The sequence below is a fragment of the Felis catus genome, chromosome D1 (assembly GCF_018350175.1).
Source record: "Felis catus isolate Fca126 chromosome D1, F.catus_Fca126_mat1.0, whole genome shotgun sequence".
NCBI lineage: Eukaryota > Metazoa > Chordata > Mammalia > Carnivora > Felidae > Felis > Felis catus.
The window spans coordinates 114,173,044-114,196,833 of NC_058377.1; the positions used below are offsets into that span (position 1 = coordinate 114,173,044).

Genomic DNA, 23,790 nt, shown 5'->3' on the forward strand with positions numbered 1-23,790 from the left:
GTCCATCAGTAGAGTAATGGCAACATAACTGGCCTGTTCCTCCAGTGCAAACCTACACACACAGCAGCTAAAACGGGTGGACGGGGGCACCCGCCTCAACAAGGATAAACAGGCTGGCGCGTGCAAAACAGAAAAAGCAAACTGAAGGAGAAATGTTGTGCCATGATGCTCATACAGAAATATCGAAAAGCGCACAAGATAATACTATCTGCTGTATGCAGGACTTATACGTGCCATGAAATGATAAAGCCAGAACCGAGAAGACGTCCCCCACTCAGCGCCTGCCTCCCACCAGGACCCCGATGTGGTTCTTCCAGCCTGAAGCAAACACGGAGACCTGCTGACATGGTTGGGTCCAGAGCTAAAAACAGGTGTCTGTTCCGTCATTACACATGTTTGGCAGGGTTTTGTTTTTGTTTTTGTTTTGGTTTTTTTTTTTTTGGTTTTTTTTTTTACATCATAATTAAAAACCAGGAAAGAAAATAATCTGAAATGTGTTATGAAAAACACACAGAAGGATGCTGCTCCCTGCACTGGTTGTAATAACCAAACTATGGAAATAATCTATCACATAAATATAGAAACTTGGTCCATATATCACCGCGCGTCCATCAAATGCAACACCACACAGACGTTTATCACCTGGTTATGATGAACCTCGTCCAGGTTCACCGAGCGCTAGGTCAGAAGGTGAGGGCGCTAGGTCGGAGGCTGGGAGGGCGGGGGAGCTTCCTGGGGCGACCGGAAAGCTCTAGGTTCAAGCCCACCTGCTTGGACAACCAGGATACGCATTTTATTAACAATGCCATGACTTAAAAAAAAAAAAAAAAAAAAAATCTGGTTGTGGGGAAAACAATGCCACGGCTACACGTTTATTGTGTGTCTTTGGCTGAAACGCCGAGCTGCAAATCGGCAAAAAAAAAAAAAAAAGTGGACCCCGTTTTTCTTTCTGTGTGGCGAGGACGCAGGAAGGAAAGTCCACCCCGCGCGTCCTCTCTGGTCGGGAGCAGGCAGGCGGCAGGGGGCGCGCACGGACCGCCCGCGTCAGCCCGACCCGGCGCGCGGTCCTCCAGGAGGGGGACCGACCCGACCCCGACGCTGCCCAGAGCCGGGTCCCGCTCCACCGCTGGGGCCCCGGGCCCGCGTGGCCCGCCGCGATCACCCGCAGGGAGCCCGGGCCCAGCGGGCAGCGGGCTTGGACCTGGCCCGGCCTCACAAGGCGACCCCTGGCTGGGGAGCTGGGAACCCCACTTCCTTCCAAGCACCGCCCAGCGCCCGGGCCCACCGCAGCCCCCTCCCCCAGCCGCCCCTGCCCCTGCGCATCTCGTTAGGGCATGAGTCTCAGCGCCCAGGCCGCTGGCCCTCCGAGGGGGCCTAGGGGGCGCGGATAGAATCCAGCACGGGGCTGGAAAGAGCCTAGGGCAGAGCTAGCGGCCTGGGAAACTCGCAGTGCCTCCCTAAACCTCTGCCTCCTTGTCGCAAACCTCCAGGTTTTAAGTGCTCCTTTGCACCAGAAATGACAGAACTGGAGAATAATCATGGCCCAAACATACTTCCCTGGCCAGGTCCAGCCCCAGAAAGCTGCACGCCACCCCCACCCACTCATCTACAGCTTCCAGAAGGAAGTGAGGACATCATCGCCCGCCCCTCAATTGACTGCCACCTGCTCAGGCCTAGCTAGGAGCTGCCCAGGGCACAGCCAGAGTTCTTTGGGGCCATGGGCACTCCCAGGCCACGTGCAAGTGCTGACCACGTCCCGGCTGGGCAAAAGAGGAGCCCACTTGACCACCTTCCCCCCTGGCCAGGGAGCAAACCCAACTCCTCAGTCTAAAGACCGACAAACCCCAACTCCTGCTGCTCCCAGGCCCTTCTGGATCTCTCTGTACTCCCTCCCCAAGGGCCTCATGTGCTCCCTCCAGCCACCTGGCCCCGTCTGGGCTCAGCCTGAATCCCCCTGTCCCCTCCTGGGGCTCAGCCTCCCCACTCTTCAGACATGGAGTGAACCCAAACATAACAGGGTCCCAGGGAAGCCCCCACCCACCACTGTCCCGGCCATGCATCTGGGCTGGGCATTCCCAGGAGCTCAGGGGCTGCCTCTGGCTAGCAGATCACAGAAAGAGGAAAGATCTCAATCCAGTCCCAGCCCCAGCCCCAGCCCCAGCCCCAGCCCCAGCCCCAGATAGCCCCCAGGTTACCAGTGCTCCCTTCCAGGACAGGCCCAGTTGACTGTTTATCCTCGGTGTTGGCTCTGTGCCAGGAACACATCCTCTCCCCTCCCCCCGCGCCCGCCATGCACCACATATACACACAACTACCCTGACATTCTTCAGGCCAGCAAGAAAGGAGGCCCCACACACTTACTACACACCTACTCTGTGCAAAGCCCTGAGGCTGTAGGTGGCTCAGCCTGCTTGGGAGAACTGAGGATCAGAAGGGGGGGACCCTCCAGAGCCCTGCCCAGGACCCACCTGCTACCCGATGCCCTCCTGCACTCCCACACAGAGCTCTGCAGTCCAGAGTGCCCATCCTTGCCCAGGACAAGACAGGCCAGTTGTGCCTGGCACATTTTTTGTGACCCTTCTTCAACCAAGGATGGCTGAGAGCCACCTCCTAGCTCTCTCCCTCCTTGGGAAGGTGCTGCACTCCCTGGGGGCCAAAGCCCCTCTCAGAGCCCCTAGGTGGCCCTGGGAGACCTGCCAAGGCTGGGCGCCTCAGGCTAGAGAAAAGATCACCTCACTCTCCATCGGCCAGCCATAGGGAAGGGGTTTTAGAAACATCTGAGCTATCTGGTCACACCTCCCACCAAAAAATAAATTACCTTCAAAGGCTCCCGTCAGTGTCAGCTCACAGCAATGGTCTTTGTCGTCTTTCTCAGAGCTAACATCCCAGTGCCCCGCACAGGGCCCGGCTGGAGAAGGTGCTCAGTAATCAGTAGGTGTGTGGGTGCATATCTTCTCCCGGCTCTCCTGCCTCCAGCTCCCTGACCTCCTCCAGGTCTAGGGACCATCCAGGTCTTTCCTTCCTGGGGGGTAGGGAGGGGTCCCTTCTGCACCACGGGTGCCTCCCCAGCCTCCAGACCACCTCCTGGGGTGGCCTCCAGGCTGCCCACCGCCCGTGTGTCTCTGGCCCCTGTTTGTTTCCGGCCCAACCCTGCTCAAGGTGTAATTACCTATGTTTGTTCCCGCTCTGGACTCCCAGCGTCCGGGCCTCAAGTCGCCTGGGGGCAGACCCTCGACAGCCGTGACTGGGGGCTGGGGGAGAACACACATTGTCAGGGTGGACCCCGATAAGCACTGTTTGGAGGTGGCTTTTCACCGGAAGCGTCAGGGGCTGGAGTGATCGGCGGGGCTTGGGGGACAGCACTGCACTGGGGACACCCTCCCCAGAGTTCGTGAGACGTGTGACCTGAGACAAACCGTCTCGCCTCTGAGCTTCCAATTTGTTCCTGAGTAAAGTGGAAACCCAGGTTCCCACCTCCAGGGGTGCTGGAGAGGGTCGGCGTCAGTGCCGCAGGTAAAGTGCTCGCGGGCCTAGCTCGCGCAGCGCCTTCGCCGCCCGGGACCGAGAGGGTCTCGGGGCCCGTAGGCCCCGCGCGAACAAAGGCTGCGGGGCTGGGGAGGCGGCGCCAGCTCCGACCGGGCCACGGCGGGTGAAGACCCTCGAGCCACGACCCATTCAGCCGGCCCCTCCTCGGCGGTGAGCGGCGCGAGGCCGGGGGTCCCCGCGTGCTGGGGCCGGGCGCCGGGGCTAGGAAGGCTCCCTGAAGGTTGGTGGGGGGCGGGGGGGGGGTCCCTGGCAGCACGGAGGGGACGCCACACGGCCCCTTTAAGAGCCGGTGCCGGGCGGGGGGGCGGAGGGCAGAGGGCGGAGGGCGGCGGCCGGCCCGGCCCCCCGCCCCCCCGCGGCCGCCGCCTCTGATCTGCACCCGCGGCCGGGCTCCGGCTGACGTCACCTGCCCCCGAGCCGCGCGCGCTGATTGGCTGCAGGTGACGTCAGGGCCTTTTTCGCTCGGCATGACCTCATCCCCGCCGGCGGCCCCGCCCTCCGCCCCGGGCCTGTCACTCGCGGCCGAGCGCGGCGGCCCAGCCGGCTCCGCGCCCCCCGCCCGGACGCCGGAGCCCGAGCCGCGCCGGAGCCGCACCGGCCGCGCCCGCCGAGCCCGGGGGGTGGGATGCGCGCCGCGAGCGCGCGTGCCCGTCCGCAGTGCGCGCGCCCCGGCCCGAGCGAGCGCTCCCCGCGGCGGCGGCGGCGACGGCGGCGACGGCGACGCGGCCCGCGCGCTCCCCCGGCCCCTGCCCCGGCTGCGCGGGCCCCCGCCGGGCCCATGGGCGGCGCGGCCGAGCGGGCGCGCTGAGCGGGCGCGGGTCCCCGTGCGCCCCGGACACGAGCGACGGCGAGGTGAGCGGGGGCGCCGAGCGCGGACGCGCGGGGCGCGGGCAGGGGGCCCGGGGTGGGGGTGGGGGGCGCTGCGTCTGGAGCGCTGGGTCGGCAGCACCCGGCGGGCGCCCGGGAGGAGGAGGCGGCCCGGAGGTGAGCGGCCAGGCTCGCGGGGACGCCACTGGCCCGCCCGGGAAGCCCTTCCCCCGCCTCCCCCAGCCCCCGGTGGACCCTGGCCCGGTCCACACTGGCCCACCCCTCCCTCCTCCGGCTTCGCCGCCTTTCTCCTCGAAATTCCTTCTCATTTGGGGGGTAGGGGGGAGCACGCAATAAGGACCCAGGACCTGGGCCGTTTGTGATCCAGCGTAGATCTGTACGGACGTCTGCGAGAACCCCAGACTCCCTAACCCCCACCCCACCATGGAGGCCCCAAATTGGAGAAGGTCGTCCCTGCCCCCGCGGGCTGGCGATGCAGGCCTTGACCAAAGGAGCCGAGGGTCCTGGCCTGTGGAGAGGCTCTGGAAAGGGCCCATTCCGTGTTCGGCGGGGAGGGGCTGCAGATCCGTGTCCCCTCTCTGGCCAGGCCGCCACGGGTACCCCCACCCCAGGGTGCTCAGCTGGCCTCTGCAGAATAAAGACCATCCGCCCGCCTGCTGCAGAGGCAGCAGCGGGTGCTGGGGGAGGGGCTGGCACTGCCAGGCTGAGTGCAACCAGCCTCCCTCAGCCTATCTGCCCACCTTGGTGGAGAGGGGTACCTAACAGTCTGGCCCGGAGCAGAGGGGGCGATGATGGGCCGACGATGCGCCCAGCCCCCACCAGGTCACCCCTACTGGGAGAATTTGCCTCCTGAGTTCCTGCTGCAAGCTCGTACTAGCTTCTGCCCTGGGCCGGGGGGGGGGGTGAAGGGGGGGGTCCTGGGTGCTGCAGTGATTGGGGGTTCAGGGGGGGTCGCGGATCCCACAGGGTGGAGGAGGGAGGTGGCCAGATCTAATGCAGTGTCCACAGGGGTGCCGCTTGGGGTGGAGGTGGGGGTGCTGCAGGCCGGGGGAGCAGCTTCATGTCCTGGGGGTCTGAGCGGAGGTCTGAGGGTCCATCACTCCCCACCGCCTCCCTCAGACCTTCTTGCTTCTAGGGCAACTCAGGGAATGAGTGTAGCATGCAGTGTCCCCACCCTGCTCAGGGAGGACAGATGTCCCATGAATTCACTCCCCAGAAGCTTAATAAGCACCTGCCTAGGTAGGGCAGATCATGTGACCAGGAGCTGGGAGTCAGTCCTGAAGTCTGACTGAATACCTCCCGCTGCAGGCAGCGAGGGCCCCAGGAGAGTTGCTGGGTGGCTTCTAGTCCTCTGCTGCCCTGGGCCCTTGGGAAGGCTCCTGTGCCCCAGAGGCTGCCTCCAGGAACAGTGGGTTCCATGCATACAGATGCAGAGAGATGCTTGAAGGGATCCTCTGCTCCAGGTCCCTACCCGGAATCCTCTCCTCTCCAGCTGAGGCTGACCAGCTGGTCCAGATGTTTCCAGTGGACAGAGAGCCCAAGGGGCCATGAAAGCCAGTGGGTGCAGAAAGGAGAGGAAGCGGAGCCAAACCCATAGCAAGAGGAACGTGGGTCAGACTCTGACCACGAGGACTGCACGGGCTGAGGCCACCTCTGCCTGAACCCGTCCAGGCAGTGACTGGTGGGTGCCCCGGGATGGCCCAGGTGTGTGGCATGGGGCACAGTGACCAGAAGTCCTGCAGATCAGTAGGACTAGAACAAGCCAGGAAGGAACAGAGGAACCTAGATTTGTAGGGTCCCAAACATGCCCTCTCAAGGACCGACGTGCTGGGACCTCCCACCCCAGGCTCTGCCCAGACTCCTATGACCTGGGGGTGCAGGGCCCCCACCCCACCGCCTCCCAGGCACACAGCCTCCCCAGACCAACTTGGCTCTGCTTGGCCTTGCCATTGGCTCCTCCTGGGCAGAGTAAAGGCCAGCTTGGGTCCTGTTGCATTCACCACGGGGAGAGGGGGTGGGGGGGCGGGTGAGAGCATTTGGGGATCCCTGATGAGAACAGATGGGGGTAAATGAGCTGAGCTGGTGTGAGCCCCCTACCAGTCTCTCTCCTGGCCTCTCAGTTTCTGCCTCCAGAGGTGCCCCTGGTCACAGTGAGCTGGACACATCAGCATTGTGGGTGCCCCCGCTGCCAGCTCTTCCCGAGGGCCTGCCTATGTGTGCCAGGCACCACTTGAGTTGGAGACACCACTCTGAGCGAGAGCCACGGGCCACCCATGGCAGACAGTCCTGACGGTGGTCTCCGGAGGTAGTGAGTTCCCCATCACTAGGTGCTGAGCAGAAGGTACCCTGGCGAAGATGCCTTCTGTTGGGGGTCTTCTGGCCACACATGTCTCTTGCTCAGGGACAAGAGGGTGCCCCGTGGAGGCCCTGGGAACCAACAATGTGACAAGATCTTGGAGCTGGCTTCTGGGGTTTCAGGGGATTTGGCACGCAGAGGGCGCACCGGTGACCACGTGCATGTGCACACACATCTGTGTGTGAGCGATTGCATGAGGGGGTGGAGTGGGTTGTGGGAAAGAGGTGAGCACTGTGCGGACAGTGTGCAAGGGGGCACGTTCCGACTCAAGCGGCAGTGGACATGCAGCACAGAAGCCAGGCCGCGCTGTGTACCTGACCTTTCAGAGGAAGGGGGGCTGCCTGCGGCCTCCTAGGCGGTGCCCAGCCAGGTGGGGAGGGGCCTCCTGCCTTTGGACTGAGAATTGCTAAGTGTCCTAAGCAAGGAGCCCTTTGACGGGGGTCTAGGGGGCTGTGCCCCCCTCCCACTCGCACCCAGCCTCTGGAATAGCAGGTGATGGCTGCTGTCTCCCCTCAGTTCCCAAGAGTGGAGTCTGGGCTGTACCTGGGGCGGGTGCTTGAAACTGGGGAGGCCCAAGAGCCTTCAATATCTGTTTTCCCTGTGCCCACCTGGCCCATTCTAGCCCCACTTACCTGCTCAAGACTGTCCTAAGCTTTCTCCACCCCCGACTGGAGTTCTGGGCTCGGATCCATAGCACGACGGGGGAGGGTCTGCCCCCAGGAGCTTTAGCCCCGAGGAGGCCCTGAGAGGTCTTGCAGGAGGTGCACTTGGGCCAGACCGTGGCCCCTTGAAGGCTCCCTGGAGGCGGGAGTGAGGTGCTCCGTGGGTGCCCTTGGCAAGAAAGGTTAGGACCCGGTGGAGCAGAGAGGGGAGGGCCTGGAGGAGTGTCACCCCTGGGCTTTGGGACTCGTAGGGACCCGGCCCCCGGTCATCCCAGGCCCCAGCTCCTGGGCACCTGCAGGAAGCAAGGAGCGGGCCCTGCCGTTCTGCAGAGCCAGCCTGCTCCGTAGCTGTGCTGTGCCGCAGGACCAGCGTTGCCTGGCACCTCCGTGGTTGCCATGGCAACGACGGAGGTGCTAACTTGCTAATGGGTCCCCCTCGGCTGCAAATAACAATACTAGAGCGGTTCACCGGCCGAGCTGGAGGGTTCCCTAGGGGCTGGGGCTGAGACCAGGTACTGGGCCTGGGAGCCCAGCGGCTCCCCCTTCCAGCCCCGGTCCCTGTCCTGCAGCCCAGCTCAGCTCCTCCACACCCTCCTCTCATCCTGAGCCCGCCTCCCTGCCTGTCCTACATCCCTCAAGCTGTCCTGAAGCTTCTCAAAACACCTCATACAGGAATCGAATTGGGGACCCCTCATCACCCAGGCGGGGACACCCCTCAGACGGGCCCCCCTGGGCAGGTGGGGAACCCCCTTTGCAGACAGGCCCCCGCCAGCGAGTGAAGACCCCCCTCAGCAGGTGGGGCGCCCCTTTTTGGCAGATGGGCCCTTTTGCTGTTGAACTGGTTTCATACGGCCCTCGGGATGACCAGCAGCCCCAGCTGCACCCCTAGGCCCTGCCCCCACAGTGGAGGAGCCCGAGTGCCTGCCTGGGGAGCAGGGTGTCTGTGAGTGGTATCCCAAGGCTCCGCCCGCTGACCGGGGCCATCCCGGGCCCTTCCCTCTGGGCCAGCAGACACGGTCTACACCTGCCGTGCTCCTGTTTCTCTGTGAAGTCTCCCACCCACACCAGCCTGGGAGCTCACCTGAGGGGGTGGTCCAGAAATGGCCGCAGCTGCCACTGTTGTCCCCAGGGCCATCATCACTGAAGTATGACAAGTGTCCTCAGGGGGCCCCACCACAGCAGAAGCTGCAGGTTGGGGGCGTGCTGAGGGGGTCCCCTCTCTGAGCTCCAGGGTACGTCTGTGCCCCAGCCTCTCCTGTGTCCGAGCTGGGTGGGGCTGTGGTAGAGGGAAGGTCCCGACTGAATGGCAATGGTGGAGGCCTTGGGTTCTATCCAGTGTCCTTGGTGTGACCTTCGACTGGTCCCACCCCTCCCCTGAGCCTCAGTTTCCCCCCTTCAAAGGAAACTCATCATCCTCACACTGTGTGCCTCCTGGCAGGCTGTGAGGCTCGGTGGGCCTAGAGAGAGGCCAGTCCTGGCAGGTGACAGGGCAGATGGGGCCTGGCAGGCAGGACGAGGATGGGAGGCATGTGGCAGAGGCTTAGCGCCAAACCCACAAGAGGGGCCTCTGCCCCGAGATCTGGGGTCCTTGGATCCCCACCTACCTCCTCCTCCTCAGGCCGAGGGCCCTTAGAGGCCGTGCCGAGAGTCCCCACACCCCGAGAGTCCCCACATATGGGTCACCTACTTTGACTTTCATCTTTAGGTGCCACCCATCCACCCCACCCAGGGACCTCCCAGCCCCCAGAAGGGTCCCCCTAGGCCTCAGGACTTCACTGTGCCCGGAGCACACCCGTGCTGCCACCCCCATCCCACGAGCGTGTGGCGCACTCCTGCAGGGGGACAGACACTGGCCCCACATGGCACACGCTCAAGCTCGCTCTGCAGAACTGGGACAGTGGCCGTGGCAGAGGAGCCCCGCCTCCACTCCCAGACCCCTCCAGCACCTGCCCTGGCACCTGCCTCAGGAACCCACGGACTTGTGGAGGCAGCCCCAATGCCACCCCCGTTCCTCGGGGCCAGATTATCAGCTTATGGAGAGATTGTGCAGCATGGGGCCACAGAGGGAGGGTATGCCGGGCAAGGAGCACGTTCTGGACCCCTGCCTTGCCCAGAGTTCTGGACATGAGGAAGATGTGCAGGCCGGGGAGGGTATGCATCCTGGCAATGGGATGACAGAGCCTGAAGAAGGGATGAAGTGTTCTGGAAGCAGTGAGTGTCCATGATCCCGAGGGCCCAGGGGAGGCGTCCTCAGGCCCGTCCTGGCCAGCCAGCCCAGTCCAAGCCCTGAGATCCTTCCCTCTGTGTTCCCCCATCTGCCTTGCTGTGTCCCACTTAGAAGCTGTCCCCATGACCTGGACAGTGCAGTGCTGGGTAGGACCGCGTACAAACACTCTCAGCCCAGCGGGTCACAGACTCCACCCCGCTTACCTAAGATGTTAGGGGGCCTGACTTCCGTGGAAGAGCCAGAGGGGATGCTGGTTTATCCCAAGAGAGGAAGGGCCTCTGTGGGCACATGTCAAGGCTCAAACCCCCGGTCCCCCTGGGTCTCCCCGTGGGCCCTCTGAGGCTGGCCCTGCCCGGGGAGCTGGCCAGTCACCCACCCTGGGGGCCTGCAGCACTGCTGACCCTTTGCCTCTCCCTGCAGGTCTGGCACCATGCCCGGTCCCTCCGAACTCTAAGCCACAGCCCCGGCCACCGGAGCAGCCTCTGTTCCCTTCAGGGCCCACCCCCTCCCCACTGCCCACTGCCCCGCCATGGCTGGGGACCGGCTCCCTCGGAAGGTGATGGATGCCAAGAAGCTAGCCAGCCTCCTGCGGGGCGGGCCTGGGGGGCCACTGGTCATCGACAGCCGCTCTTTCGTGGAATACAACAGCTGGCACGTGCTCAGCTCCGTCAATATCTGCTGCTCCAAACTGGTGAAGCGACGGCTGCAGCAGGGCAAGGTGACCATCGCAGAGCTCATCCAGCCAGCCGTGCGCGGCCAGGTACCTGACACCCTCCCTGCTGTGTCCACCCGGTCCCTGGGGCTGGCGCCACCTCCCCCCCACTGCCCCCAGGGCCACCCAGTCCCTGGGGCTGACTACCTTCCCACCCAGGCCCCTGTCACTTCCGGAGGCCAGGACAGAACTCACCAGCCAGGTACACAGGAGCTCTCAGCTAACCCCAGCTGGGCTCCTAGGGCCAGAATGTACTAAGCCATTCCAAGCCTCGGGCCTCGTAGGTGGCTCCCACCTCTCCTCCCTGAGCTGCCTCTTAGGGTGCACAGATGCCTCTCCCCAGGGAGGCCCTCTGCAGATACCGTCTCCCCAGATACAATTCATCACCCCTCCCTTCCAGAGCCGGCTGCCCTATCTGGGTCCTCACTCAGCCCTCCGCCCCTGGCAGAGGTCTCCCCTCATAAGACAGGGCCATGTCCCTGGGGCCCAGTCCAGGGCTCACAGAGGGGCACTGAACGGATGAGCTAGGTGTGACCTTGCACAGGGGCATGGGGCGGGCCGGGGTGGGGTGGGGTGCACAGGGAGGCCGTGGACCAGGATGGCAGCTGGGGAAGCATGTATTGATGGCCATGAGAAGTCAGAGGAAGACAGGAGGGGTGGCCAAGAGGCTCACACTGAGAGGTCCTGTCCCCAGCCCCCCAGTTCTTTCCCCTCTAGAGTTTTGAATGACCCAGAATTCTCTCTGGGCCCTCCCCCGAGAACATCCCAGGTCACCTGCCTGCGGTGGACAGTCCTGGCACCGTCAGCCAGGAGCATCGAGTCCAGCCCTGGAAGGGACCCCTGGCCCAGTGACCTGGGAAGGCAGAGGCACCTCCAGTGTGGAGAGTGGCATGCCCAGCGGCCTGGAGCTGCGGGAGGGGTCTTGGTCACAGGCCCCGCCTCAGCAGAGCTGGATGTGAGAGGACCCAGGTGGCACAGCGGCTCGTGGGGAGTCCCCCCACCCACCCCCCAAGGCCAGAACAAGCTCCCTGCAGCCTCAGTGAGGGGAATCCGGTGATTAATCACCCCCAGCGAGGACTCCCTGCCAGAGCGCAATCCCATTGGCTGCTGGTGACATCATCCAGCCTAGGGTTGGCGGCTCAGCTGGCTTAAGGGCTGAGTGTGCTTGGGGGGCAGGGCATTAGCCACTCTGAGCAGAAGCTGCTGAGCATCTGGTCCCCAGGCGGGGCATTTGGGGTGGGGGGAGGGCACGGAACCCCAACTCCGAGCTGCTGCTGCCTCCTGAATCCAGGGTGGCTCTCGTGGCAGGCCTTTTCCCATCACTGGCTGGGGAAGAGGGGAAGGGCCCAGGCCCAAAGGCATCCCACCTGCAAAAGCCCCAAAACGTGCCTCCCGGGGACCCTGGGGACAGTCTTCCCCTTGCCTCGGTCGCCCTGAGGGTGTCCGTGCACCCCTGTCCCTGTGGGCACCTGTGTGTACCCCTGAAGACCCTGTTACATTCACCTTAATCTCTTCTACGTGGACGTGGCCCCCAGCGGACACCCATAAGTGCTCCCTTAGCTCAGATGCCCGTGCGTGAGGACACGGCATTAGGACAAGTGTCCCCCGCTTCTGCCTGCTCCGAGGGCCTGCCTGTGTGGCCGTGGGCGTTTCTACCTGTCCAGGTGTGAGCTGTGCAGTGGGCGGCTCAGAGCCTGCCCTTCCCTCGAGGCAGCAAGGTGGCCGAAGCCCCTCCCTGCCAGTGCCTGACAGGCCGCAGTGGGTGGCAGCCGGGGATGGGGGCCTCCGGCAGGTGCCCAGCAGTGCCCTGACCTCTGCCCTCATGGCTCCCAGGTGGAGGCCACAGAGCCGCAGGACGTGGTAGTCTATGACCAGAGCACACGGGACGCCAGCGTGCTGGCTGCAGACAGCTTCCTCTCCATCCTGCTCAGCAAGCTGGACGGCTGCTTCGACAGCGTGGCCATCCTCACAGGTGAGCTCCGGACAGACCCAAGGGAGGGGACTGGGGGGCACCACTATAAGCTTGGCTGTGCTGGGTGGAGGCGTCTGGGGAGGCAGGGTTCTGGATCCATCTCTGCTCTTTTTTCTAAGCCCAGAGACCAGCGACTACAGGGGCAGTGCTGGGAGGGGCGCCTTCTCAGTAACCCCGGAGTTCTCTGAGGCTCCGTTGTCCCCTCCCCTGGACCCCCACGCTTCAGAACCCCCTCGCACATGGGCCTCCCGCCACCACTAGCAGGTGAAGAGGTAGACAAGAGGAAAGCCCTAAATGCCGGCTGTAGCAGGTGCGGAGGGAAGGGATCTCTGACCCTCCACCTGCCTGGGAAGGGAGACACGGGCCCCATCCTCTGCAAACCCCAATCTGAGCACCCCTGGTCACAGGCAGGGAGTGCCTGTGAAGGCCACGGCCAACACGGACGCCTGCTTGACGATGACTCCGCCTGGGGGCCAACAGGGGTCCCTATAGGGCTTCCTGTTCCCCAAAAGCAGCCCAGCCAGCCTGGAGGCCCACACGTAGGTGTGCCCGACGTGCGCGCGCACGTACACGTTCCAAAGTGGTTCTTGATGATGCCTTCCCCCGTGGGCAGGGGCTGAGGCGCTTCCTGTAGAACCCACCTCCCAGAGGTGGCCCAGGTCCCAGGGCTGGGTTGACCTGGTCTGTCCCAGGGATGCACACCCTCCCTGCCCGGGTCTGGGGCGTTTGTGGGTGCTCCCGCCCCCGACCTCTGCCTGCCAGGGGCTGTGGCAGGTGGACGGAGGACGTAGAGGACTGAAGAGGGTGTTGTCCCCACCTCACACAGCCAATAGGATGTACATTCAGCCTGTCCGCCCTGAGTGGCCCTCACATGCAGGCACCCCATGGGGTGGTCCCAGGGCACCGGGCTGGCCCTCTGGCACGGGCCCAGTGGCAGCATGGACCTTCAACGTAACCTGAAGGCTAGAGCCAGGCCGCTCAGGGCAGACCTTTTGGAGGAAGTACCATATTCTGAAGGGTGTTCAGGTGGGTCAGCATCGTGTGCAGGTGTGCACGCTGCCTTCTACACATGTCTGGGTCTACACGGTCAGAGGGTGTCTACATCGGTGCCTGCCCCTGGGAGGAGGCTGGTGATCTGTATTTGCTCGTGTGTGTGTGTGTGTGTGTGTGTGTGTGTGTGTGTGTGTGTGTATCCCACCTTGGTGATCCCAAACTTGTGTGGGTGGGCTGTGGGACTTGTGTGCATGTGTGTGAGCTCTGGGAACCACAAGCCACAGAATTGCAAACTCTGATTCAACCACTGTCCCCTGGGTTCACTGTGGGGGCTGAGCGGGTAGGAAGAAGAGAAGACAGAGAGGCTCTGGGCTTTTTAATGGGTAGCCTGGGCGGACGGGAGCTCTCCCAGAGCCCAGCTGGGAACCCCAGCGTGCACGTGTGTGTGTGTGTGTGTGTGTGTGTGTGTGTGTGTGTGCACGTGCATGCATTCACGCACACACTCTCCAGCCAGGAGCGGGAGCCACCAGGCTCTTTTCTGGGAGTCAGAGAAACTGGTCTTAGAGCAGCACCCTCCCTTACCCCCAGGCTGCCCAGGAAAGCCCAGAACCTCTAATGGTGGGTCTCCTCTGGAGGCTGGGGCCCCTCACCCAGCATGCAGTGGGGCAGGCCTAGGCTGGAATGTGCCAGGAGCACTCACTTGGGACCTGGTTGTGCCCCGCTTGGCTCGCTAAGCTCTTGGGGCTGCCGCCCCTTGCAAGGTTAGAGTATTTGCACCCATTTCACTGAGGGCCAAGCCAGGCAGAAGTTATGACCCACCATGGTATGAGAAGGGCTCAAAGTGACACCGAATCGGGACCCAGACTTGGGACAGCCTTCTCACCTTGCCCACAGTCTGAGGCCAGAGCAGCCCCGGAGCCAGTGAGAAAGGGAAGGCGGGAAGGCGAGGCTCAGTGGGAAGGAGGGATGCGGCCAGGCCAGAAAGGGGAAGTGGCTTTCCAGGATCACCAAGATCACAGGGGGAGAGGGGGTCTCAGCAGAGGCCAGAAAAGGAGGACCCCACCCCTCCGTGGGTGGGGCTGAGGAGCGCTGAGAGGTTGGAGCGGCCGGAGGGCAGGGAGATCCCTCTCCGGGACAGCGGAGGCTCATGGAAGCAGGAGTGGGGCGGTGGGGCAGGCGCCCTGGGGTCCGGAACCGGCTGCTGTGACCGCTGCCCTCCCCGCCCCCTCCCCCCAGCAGCTCGGCGGTGACGTCCGGCGGGGCGGGGACGGGAAAGGGAGCCTGGCCCTTTAAGCGGCGGGCGGCCCTCGCCCCGGTGCGCGTTGCTGCGGAATGCGGGCTGGTGATGTCGCGGCGCCGGGTCGGTGCGCCCCCGCGGCCCGACTCCGCACGCGCCGCCCTCGGACCCTGGCCGGAGACCGCGGCGGGAGCGGCCCCTGCGCAGAGGGTGCGCGGAGAGAGGATGGGTGGGTGGGGACCCTGCCCGGGGCGCGGGGACCGCGGGGGGCGCGCGGAGGTTGTGGGGGGGGGGGGCACCGCCCGCATCGGGGCAGGAGAGCCCGAGCATTGGGAGCTGCGGGCGGGGGCGGGGGCCGAGTGCCCGCGGAGTCGGTGGAGTTGGTGCGTACTAGGCATGAGCTTTTGTGCGAATCCGAGATTCCATTGTGAGGCGCAGCCAGCTGGGAAGCCGTGAGGCAGAGGGAGGCGGGTATCCCTCCCGAAGGAAGGTGCCCTTGGGGACGCCTAGGGGATGGGGGAGCCTCCCGGCTGCCAAGAGTGCCAGCACCTGCAGAGGGTCCAGGCCCGCTGCCACAGATTCAACCCAGGACGGCCCCAGAGTCGGGGCGGGGCGGTGGGGGGGGCAGCTGAAATCACTGGAGGGGCCCGGTCTCCAGCTCTGCTGCACCTGACATCTATAGGGGGCTTGTAGGGGTCACTGCCAGAGGCTTGGCTCCGGTTTGGTGGCGGGGGTGGGGGGTGGGGGGTGAGTCCTGTGGGGTTTACTTGAGGAATCGCAGTCAAGTCTGGTAAGTCTGCACCTGTCCAGAGATCCCCCTTTGTGCAGGACGTTCCTGGTGGAACGCAGCCCCCCTCCCCTCAGCTTAGGCCATGTCACCCAGAGAGCGGAGAGCAAGGGAGGCTAGACATGATAGAGATGAGCCTTTGGAGAGATGCTGCAGACCTTGCCCTCCTGGGGTGGGGGGCACCGTCATCCAGCAGGAACATCCAGGGGCCCCTGGCTCTGAAGGGTGAACAGGAGCCCTCCCCCAGAACCCGGGCCAGCTTTCACCTGTGAGCTGTGTTGTCATTGGTGCTGACGGTCACCCACTTCTCCCTGTCCGGCCAGCAGGCTCGCCGGGACGGGACAGCTCCTCCAAGGCTCGTGCCTGTACCCCCCCCAGCCTGGGGGCCCCCCATCACCATGCCCCCCCCAGCCAATCCTTCACTGGGGTCACAGGGAGCACACATGGCAGGCACTCTGGTTGGAGGTTTGTACACACTGGCCACTGATCTGGGCTACGGGTGAAGGCCAAGGGCACCAGGCAACTCTGTCCTGGGAAATCAGCCAGGGCTCCCTCACCGGCTGTTGCTGCAGACCCGGAAAGAGCACGGGGGTCTCTTGGCCTGCGAACTCCCCTCACTCCGCGGCCTCCTCCAGAGCAGTGAGGTAGAGCGCGGTCCAGTTGAATTCTGAAATGGACCAGTCCACGGAGAGCAGAGAACGTCCACAGGGCTTGTGTCCCCGTAAGTGTGGTTAGCCCCAGGGTGCAGTCTCACGCCGTCCCGCCGAGTGCTGGCGATCACACCGGGTGTGGGCAGGTGTGTTCTCAGTGTTTCTTCGCAGTCATTGTCTCCTCTGAGCTTCACAGCTACGCCATGTGGCAGGCAGGGTGCGGAAGCAGGCCAGAGGCGGAGAGAGCTCTGCCCGCGGTCACTCACGGACTCAGAGACATACTCGGGAGGCCCCCTCGGGTCTTTCAGGCCAGCGGAGGGGCTCGTTCCACTGACCTGTGGCCTGGGGCTTGGATGTGCAGGGAAGGTGGCAGGGCACATGCCAGCCACGTGCAGAACGTGGGCCCGCTTGCGTGCCCTGCTTGCGCACAGCCCCTGGGCTTCCCAGCTCTCAGCCCAGCCTCTGGTGCTGCCTTCTGGGCAGAACGGAGCCCTAACTAGAGCACAGATGCCCCACGGGCTGTGCCGATTCCAGTAGGTGATGTCATGCCCAGGGGGAGGAGGGCCCCTCAGAAGCCCTTGCCTCCTGGTCCTGGCACCCAAGCTTGGTCTGGGGCTCCCGGCCAACTAGAGCCAGGGAGGGATTGCATCAGCCCAGGGGGAGAGGCAGGAAGGCCGGGGCTGGCCCCAGGCCACGGGTACGAAGGAACCACACCCTCAGCAGGAGCCTTCCGTGGCATCTGAACGCACCCCTGCCTGGGTCCTGCACGTGCTAGACTGGCTCACCACCCAGACCCCACATTTACGGGCATCACAGCGGCGTCCTCAGTGCGGCCAGCTGCTAATTAGCCTGAGGAGGAATGTGGGCGTAGGGGCGGGCTGTATATGTGTGGAGCACACACCTCAACCTGGTGAGAGCGGCCCTCCAGCACCCAGCACGGAGGCCCGGTGCTCAGGCCAGAGGCCCACCCAGGGGCCTCCCTCTGGGCGGGAGAGTCCAGGCTGGGGGAGGCTGAGAGGTAGTGGTGCTCGGGTGCCCCAGCCAGCCGACCGCCTGACCCACGTCTCCTCCGCTCCTCCTCCTGCAGGGGGCTTTGCCACCTTCTCCTCCTGCTTCCCCGGCCTCTGTGAGGGCAAGCCTGCTGCCCTGCTGCCCATGAGCCTCTCCCAGCCCTGCCTGCCGGTGCCCAGTGTGGGCCTGACCCGCATCCTGCCTCACCTCTACCTGGGCTCTCAGAAAGATGTCCTGAACAAGGTGTGTGCACAGCTGGGGCTTTGGCCGTTGGCCGGGGAACGAGGCAGGAGCTCAGAAGCGGCTCCGGGGCTGGTCTGGGGGAGGAAGGGAGCCGACAGGCCACGCGGGATGGATGCCCAGGTGCGGGAGAAGCACGGGTTGGGGGCGCGAAGACCCAAGGGGGCTGTGGCAGGACCAGAGCAGAGACGGGTGGAGAAGCAGCTCCCAGCCCCTCGGGCGGCGGAGCCCACATGCCAAACTGCTGATGTCACTGGGCCCCCGGCCAGCACTGAAAGAGTCCCGTATTTTAAAACTGTGACGAGGGAAGAGGGTAAAGCCACCGCCCGGGCAACCCACCTCAGGCCGTGGGCGGGGCTTGCAGAGGCTCCCCTCTCGGGGACGTGCCAGGACCCGGAAGTCCGGTCCAGCGGCACCCCCGTGGTCTGACCTGCCCTCCTGTCCCTCCAGGATCTGATGACCCAGAACGGAATAAGCTATGTCCTCAACGCCAGCAACTCCTGCCCCAAGCCGGACTTCATCTGTGAGAGCCGCTTCATGCGCATTCCCATCAATGACAACTACTGCGAAAAGCTGCTGCCCTGGCTGGACAAGTGCATCGAGTTCATCGGTGAGGGGCGGCCGCTCCGCTGCCTGTGCTCGTTGGGGGGGGGACAGGGGGCGGGGCCATCGAGTGCACCGTGAGGGGCGGGCGCACTCCTGCCTGTGCTTGCAGGGAGGACAGGGGGCGGGGCCATCGAGTGCACTGTGAGGGGCGGGCGCACTCCTGCCTGTGCTTGTAGGGGGGGCAGGGGGCGGGGCCGGGGGCGGGGCCATCGGGTGCATCGTGAGGGGCGGGCACTCCGCTGCCTGCGCTAGTGGAGGGGGGACAGGGGGCGGGGGCCATCGAGTGCACCGTGAGGGGCGGGCGCACTCCTGCCTGTGCTTGTATGGGGGGCAGGGGCGGGGCCGGGGGCGGGGCCATCGAGTGCACCGTGAGGGGCGGGGCGCACTCCTGCCTGTGCTTGCAGGGGGGGCAGGGGGCGGGGCCATCGAGTGCACCGTGAGGGGCGGGCACTCCGCTGCCTGCGCTAGTGGAGGAGGGACAGGGGGCGGGGCCATCGAGTGCACTGTGAGGGGCGGGCGCACTCCTGCCTGTGCTTGTAGGGGGGACAGGGGGCGGGGCCGGGGGCGGGGCCATCGAGTGCATCGTGAGGGGCGGGCACTCCGCTGCCTGCGCTAGTGGAGGGGGGACAGGGGGCGGGGCCATCGAGTGCATCGTGAGGGGCGGGCGCACTCCTGTCTGTGCTTGTAGGGGGGCAGGGGCGGGGACAGGGGGCGGGGCCATCGAGTGCATCGGTGAGGAGCGGGCGCACTCCTGCCTGTGCTCGTGGTGGGGGGGGCCAGGGGGGTAGGAGTCTCCAAGAGGCGGGAGGAGCGGGCGCTCTCCTGCCTATTCTCGTGGTGGGGGCGGGGCGGGCGGGCAGTGGGGGCAGGAGTCCCGCAGAGAACAGCATGCAGGAGGCGGGAGGGAAGAGCTGCGGTCACCGGTCACCGGCCTGAGGTGGGGCTGGGGCTGTTGGCGGCGGGAGGGGGGGAGGGTAGGGCCGGTGAGGCCTACCCCCCCCCCCACCTGGGTTGGGGACCCCAGGCCTGACCCCGCCCCCACGGCTCCGCCTCCAGATAGAGCTAAGCTGTCCAGCTGCCAAGTAATCGTCCACTGTCTGGCCGGCATCTCCCGCTCTGCCACCATCGCCATCGCTTACATCATGAAGACCATGGGCATGTCCTCCGATGACGCCTACAGGTAGCCCCGTCTTTCTTCCCTCCCGTCTCCCCCCGCCAGCAACGGAAAGGCCCTGGCCCGGAGGGAGGGAGAGGCCCGAGCGGGGGGAGGGGGGGGCGGGGGGCTCCAGCCCTCTCGGGCGGGCGCCTCGGCCGCGCCGCGCGCCCCAGCGTGGGGGAGGGGGAGCGGAGGGAGACAGGGAGGCTGTCCGGGTTGGCAGGGAGCCCCGAGCGACACAGCCGCCCTCCTTCCCGCAGGTTCGTGAAGGACCGGCGCCCGTCCATTTCGCCCAACTTCAACTTCCTGGGCCAGCTGCTGGAGTATGAGCGCAGCCTGAAGCTGCTGGCCGCCCTGCAGGGTGACGGGGCGTCCCACCCAGGGACCCCCGAGCCCCTCCCGGGCCCTGCGGCCCCACTGCCGCCGCTGCCACCACCTACCTCAGAGAGCGCTGCCACCGGGAGCGCGGCGGCCAGCACAGTCAGGGAGGGCGCGCCCGGCGCGGGCGGGGAGCTCCCCGCGCCTTCCTCCAACCCCGCCACCAGCGCGCTGCAACAGGGCCTTCGTGGCCTGCACCTGTCCTCCGACCGCCTCCAGGACACCAACCGCCTGAAGCGCTCCTTCTCGCTGGACATCAAGTCGGCGTATGCCCCGAGCCGGCGGCCCGACGACCCCGGGCCCCCCGACCCTGGGGAGGCCCCCAAGCTCTGCAAGCTGGACAGCCCGTCGGGGGGCGCGCTGGGCCTGCCCTCGCCGGGCCCCGACAGCCCGGACGCGGCGCCGGAGTCGCGCCCGCGCCTCCGCCGGCGACCGCGGCCTCCAGCCGGCTCCCCAGCGCGCTCCCCCGCGCACGGCCTCGGCCTGAACTTCGGCGATGCCTCCCGCCAGACTCCGCGGCTCGGCCTCTCGGCCCTGTCGGCACCCGGGCTGCCCGGCCCCGGCCAGCCGGTGGGCCCCGGGAGCTGGGCGCCGCCGCTCGACTCTCCGGGCACGCCGTCGCCCGACGGGCCCTGGTGCTTCAGCCCGGAGGGGGCGCAGGGCGCCGGCGGCGCGCGGTTCGCACCGTTTGGCCGGGCGGGCGCGCAGGGCGCGGGGGGCGGCGACCTGCGGCGGCGAGAGGCGGCGCGGGCCGAGGTCCGGGACGCGCGGACCGGCTGGCCAGAGGAGCCGGCCCCGGAGACGCAATTCAAGCGCCGAAGCTGCCAGATGGAGTTCGAGGAGGGCATGGTGGAGGGGCGCGCGCGCGGCGAGGAGCTGGCCGCCCTGGGCAAGCAGGCCAGCTTCTCGGGCAGCGTGGAGGTCATCGAGGTGTCCTGACGGCGGCCGGGGACCCGGCGCCCGGCGCTCCGCTGCCCTCCGCCCCCTGGTCTGGGCCGCCAGCAGCCGGGCCCACTATAAATATATATTATATATAATGCAAAGAAAGGTAAATGGTTTTACTGCGATTTTTATCGAGAAGTAAATATTTCGATTTTTTTATTTATTTAAGCTGTTCATTCTGGCAATGATTTGGCAACAGTGCGGGCGGTCCTCGGAGCTCTATTTTTACTGTCTGGTATTTAAACTGAAACACCCGTTTCTAAGCAATATGAGGCCACCTTCAGTCCCGAGCTGGGGTGCCAGGCCTGGGGTCCCCTCCCTGCCCCCTCCCTCCCCCAGGAAACACTGCTGACCGTTGCAAAGAGGCTGCCGAGCTTTTGTGCACTTTTTACATAAGAAAAAGGGGGAAAAAGGAGAAAAAAAACTTTGCCACAAACTGAGCCTCAGAACCTCCCTGTCCCTCCCCGCCCCCTCCTCTCCACTCCTTCTCTTCTGCTCCTGTCTCAGGCTCTGCACCAAAGCCTAGGTGGGGGAAGCGTGCCAGGAGCTGGGGTGTGGCGGAGGAGGCTCTGCCGGCTGGAGGCTCCCCCTCACCTGCCCTCCTATTGCCCCCTCTCCCCCGCCCCGTTGCCTGGTTGGTGTTACAGGCGTTGGGCCTGCAGAGGCTAGGGTGTTCAGAGAGGCTGGGGATAGAACAGGGTAGGGGCGCAGTGAAGGGGGCTCTTGAGTGTCAGATGCTGTGGGTCCCCAGGGCAGGGATGGAGGTAGAGTGCCCCCCCTTGCCTGAGCCCAGGTCCAGTTTCATGGGTTCAGCAAGGCTGTGGGGTCGACGCTGCTCCCCTCTCCTCCACTTTGCAGGTGCCCCCAGCGCCACCTGCCAGGTGGGGGAAACAGCTGGAGTACAGGAGCTTGGCCCCTGGGGCAATCAGGCGGGAGGAGCTGGGCTAGCCAGTGCTGGCTCCATTGGTCAGAGGGCAGATGGATTTAGAGTCTTGTTCTGGGCTCTTCCTGCACCCAGCCCCAGGCCCCAGGTCAGACTTGGAATTCAGGTATGTTCCTGCAGGTGGGGCGGTGGGGGGGGGGGGGTTCTCCACGAGGAGCTGGCTGCCTCGCAGCGGGAGGAGGCAGTTAAGCACCAGTCAGACCCTTGTGCTTCTGGGGGCGGGGGTCCTCAGCTTTGATAAGGACCCCTGACTCAGGCAGGTGCAAGAGGTCGCCCCCAGTCCTGCCCCTGCCCCTTGGGGTCCTTGGAGAAGAGCAGCTCCTATACTCCCCTTTCCTGGGGAGCACTCACCTCTGTAGCCTCCCTGGGGTCTTCCAGGTGGTGTGCCGGGGGCTTTTTGGCCCGAGTGGGCCAGCCTGGTGGGAAAGGCAGGGAAAAATCTCCAGCCACCCCCTGCCCCACACCCTCTCAGGTCACAGGGACCCACGGCTTTTGGAGGCAGGAGTAGATGACCCCCAATCTTCAGATGTCCTAGAGTCTAGGGGTGGGGGCTGGTCACCTTGGGAAGAGGCCAGGGGCTTGGTAGGAGGGGTGGCTGGGGGGGACGGAGTCCTCAGGCAGCGGCCTCTGTGGCTGTTCCTTCTGTTTGTTCTTCTGTTGACCTGCAGCTCTGTGCACCTGCCATCCCCCCTTTAAGCAAAAGTCCTTTCCGGTTCCCTCCGTCCCCACCCCATTCCCCAAGAAAATAAGCTATCATTGTTGTGTTTGCAATCTATGGATTAGAGGTTTAAGTATTTATTATTATTGGTTTATTATTATTATTATTGATTATGTAAATTTGCCTTCTGTCTGTCTATCGCGTTGGGTTTCTGAGGTGACCCTGGGTGTGGAGGATGCACTGGTCCCCGCCTCCGCGCCCCCACCCCCGTGCTGTCCAGGAGACAGTGGTCTGGGGCCACTGGTTGGGCCCCAGAACTCTGGAGGCAGGTCCCGCAGTCCCGGTCCTCTCCTCCCTCTGCCCTTTCTCAGGGCGGCCAGCATCTCTTGTGACTTCTGTCCTGAGGTGTGGGGGGCTCTTGCCCTTGAGGCACGGGTCACCCCAAAGCAAGCAGCTGCACTGGGGGGAGGCCTTGTCTCGGCCACCCCCTCTCCTGTCCTGGGGGGACCGGGCCCTGGCACAAGCCCCTCCCTGGCCACTTCCACGCACTGCCCAAGGCGGGGCGGGGGCCGGGCCCCAGCCCTCTCCCAAGTCTCTCGGCCCTCCTCCCCTCCCCCATACCTCCCCACCCCCACTCCCCCGGCCCTGGCATTGGGGGTTGCCCCACATTGGATCCGCCCCCTCCTAATATTTGCTGGAAAGTCCAGCGGAGGAGAGGTGGCAGGTCCCCCGCATGGCTCCTGGTCTCTCTGGACTAGGCGGCCCGCCCCTGCCTCAGAGCCCGTCCCCCAGCGCGGCCACACTCTGCTCCCCGACCTGTCCCCTTCTTTTGTATTTGGAAACGACGTGTTGTAATAAATCCTGAGATGGATGTTTTCTCCATGCCTCTGGTTGCCTCTTTCTTCACGCTGGTGGAGGGTGGAGTAGAGATGGGGCAGCGGCCCCTGGAGGCGTCCGACACCACGGTGCCGGGATGGGCCCACAAAACCCACTTCCCGGGGCTCACGGTCCTGACCCAGAGGGCAGCCTGGGCCCGGTGGGGGAGCCGTGCCGGAGGAGCGCCCCCTTGTTTGCGGTCACATCCCAGGGAAAATCTAAATACCTCAGAACAACGTCCAGTAAAAACTCAACCCCTTCCCATCCCACTCCCCAGGCATAACCCCTGGAGTAGCTCACCGCTTCCCTGCAGCCCTCGTGTGCATGCCAGCGGGCGCACCATGGGCACACCACACGATGGCTTTCCTTCCCAACAGAAACGGGGGTCTAGCTCTAGAGCGTGATGCAGCTAGCTTTTTAATTATTATTCAAATAATTTGTTGAAGGAATACACACGCGTGCTACAAGGACCAAAGGCCCCCAAGGGTATCTGGTGGAAGGCACCGGTGCGACTCACCCACGTTTGTCCCCAACCACTGGGTTCCCACCAGGGCGGCCGGGCTGCTGCGGCTTACGTGTGTCTGCACTGACTGCAGTGGGAGGAGTGCCGGCTGTGGGCTCCGTCAGCCCCTGAACCCCGGGCTGAGGTTACCCCACCATGTGTGGTCACAGCCACAGCTCCAACCGTTCAGGCAGGGCTCTCCTGGGACAGATTTTTAGACAGGACTCCTCTGGGTCACTCCAACGCTCGCTTGGCCATTACTGTAACAGCAGCCCCTGGGTACTGAGCTCACTCTGCCAAGCATCGCTCCAGATTCTTTCCCGGGAACGTATCTCCCCATGTTCAGGTGAGCGGTCAGACCGATCGGTGACCTCACAGGGCATCGGACCCTTCTTGCGGGCCTGGCCTGCTTATTCCTAGGGACGCTTCCCAATTTCCAAGCAGCAGAGAGCCCAAGCCAGGGACACAGGCCCGACCCGCGTGGGTGCGTGTGAGCACGTGTGCACGC

At 64.8% G+C, this 23,790-nt stretch overlaps 2 protein-coding genes across 3 annotated transcripts; both read left to right on the forward strand.

Moving 5' to 3' along the window:
* Positions 1-4,013: 4,013 nt before the first annotated feature.
* On the forward strand, positions 4,014-10,073 carry LOC111556667 (mucin-1-like). Its single transcript, XM_023239758.2, has 5 exons — positions 4,014-4,398; positions 8,282-8,335; positions 8,522-8,583; positions 9,098-9,462; positions 10,040-10,073. The coding sequence occupies exons 1-5, from the start codon at positions 4,014-4,016 to the stop codon at positions 10,071-10,073; spliced, it is 900 nt and encodes a 299-aa protein (XP_023095526.1).
* DUSP8 (dual specificity phosphatase 8) lies at positions 4,244-22,786 on the forward strand. 2 transcript variants are annotated; one of them, XM_023240203.2, is made up of 7 exons: positions 4,244-4,398; positions 10,040-10,379; positions 12,165-12,303; positions 17,058-17,224; positions 17,672-17,831; positions 18,884-19,007; positions 19,244-22,786. In XM_023240203.2, exons 2-7 carry the CDS (start codon positions 10,149-10,151, stop codon positions 20,298-20,300), a joined length of 1,878 nt encoding a protein of 625 aa, XP_023095971.1. In that variant the 5' UTR covers positions 4,244-4,398; positions 10,040-10,148; the 3' UTR covers positions 20,301-22,786. The 2 variants fall into 2 exon arrangements, with proteins under 2 accessions (XP_023095971.1, XP_023095972.1); XM_023240204.2 differs by lacking the exons at positions 4,244-4,398; positions 10,040-10,379; positions 12,165-12,303 and adding an exon at positions 12,330-14,743.
* The last annotated feature ends 1,004 nt before the right edge of the window (positions 22,787-23,790 follow it).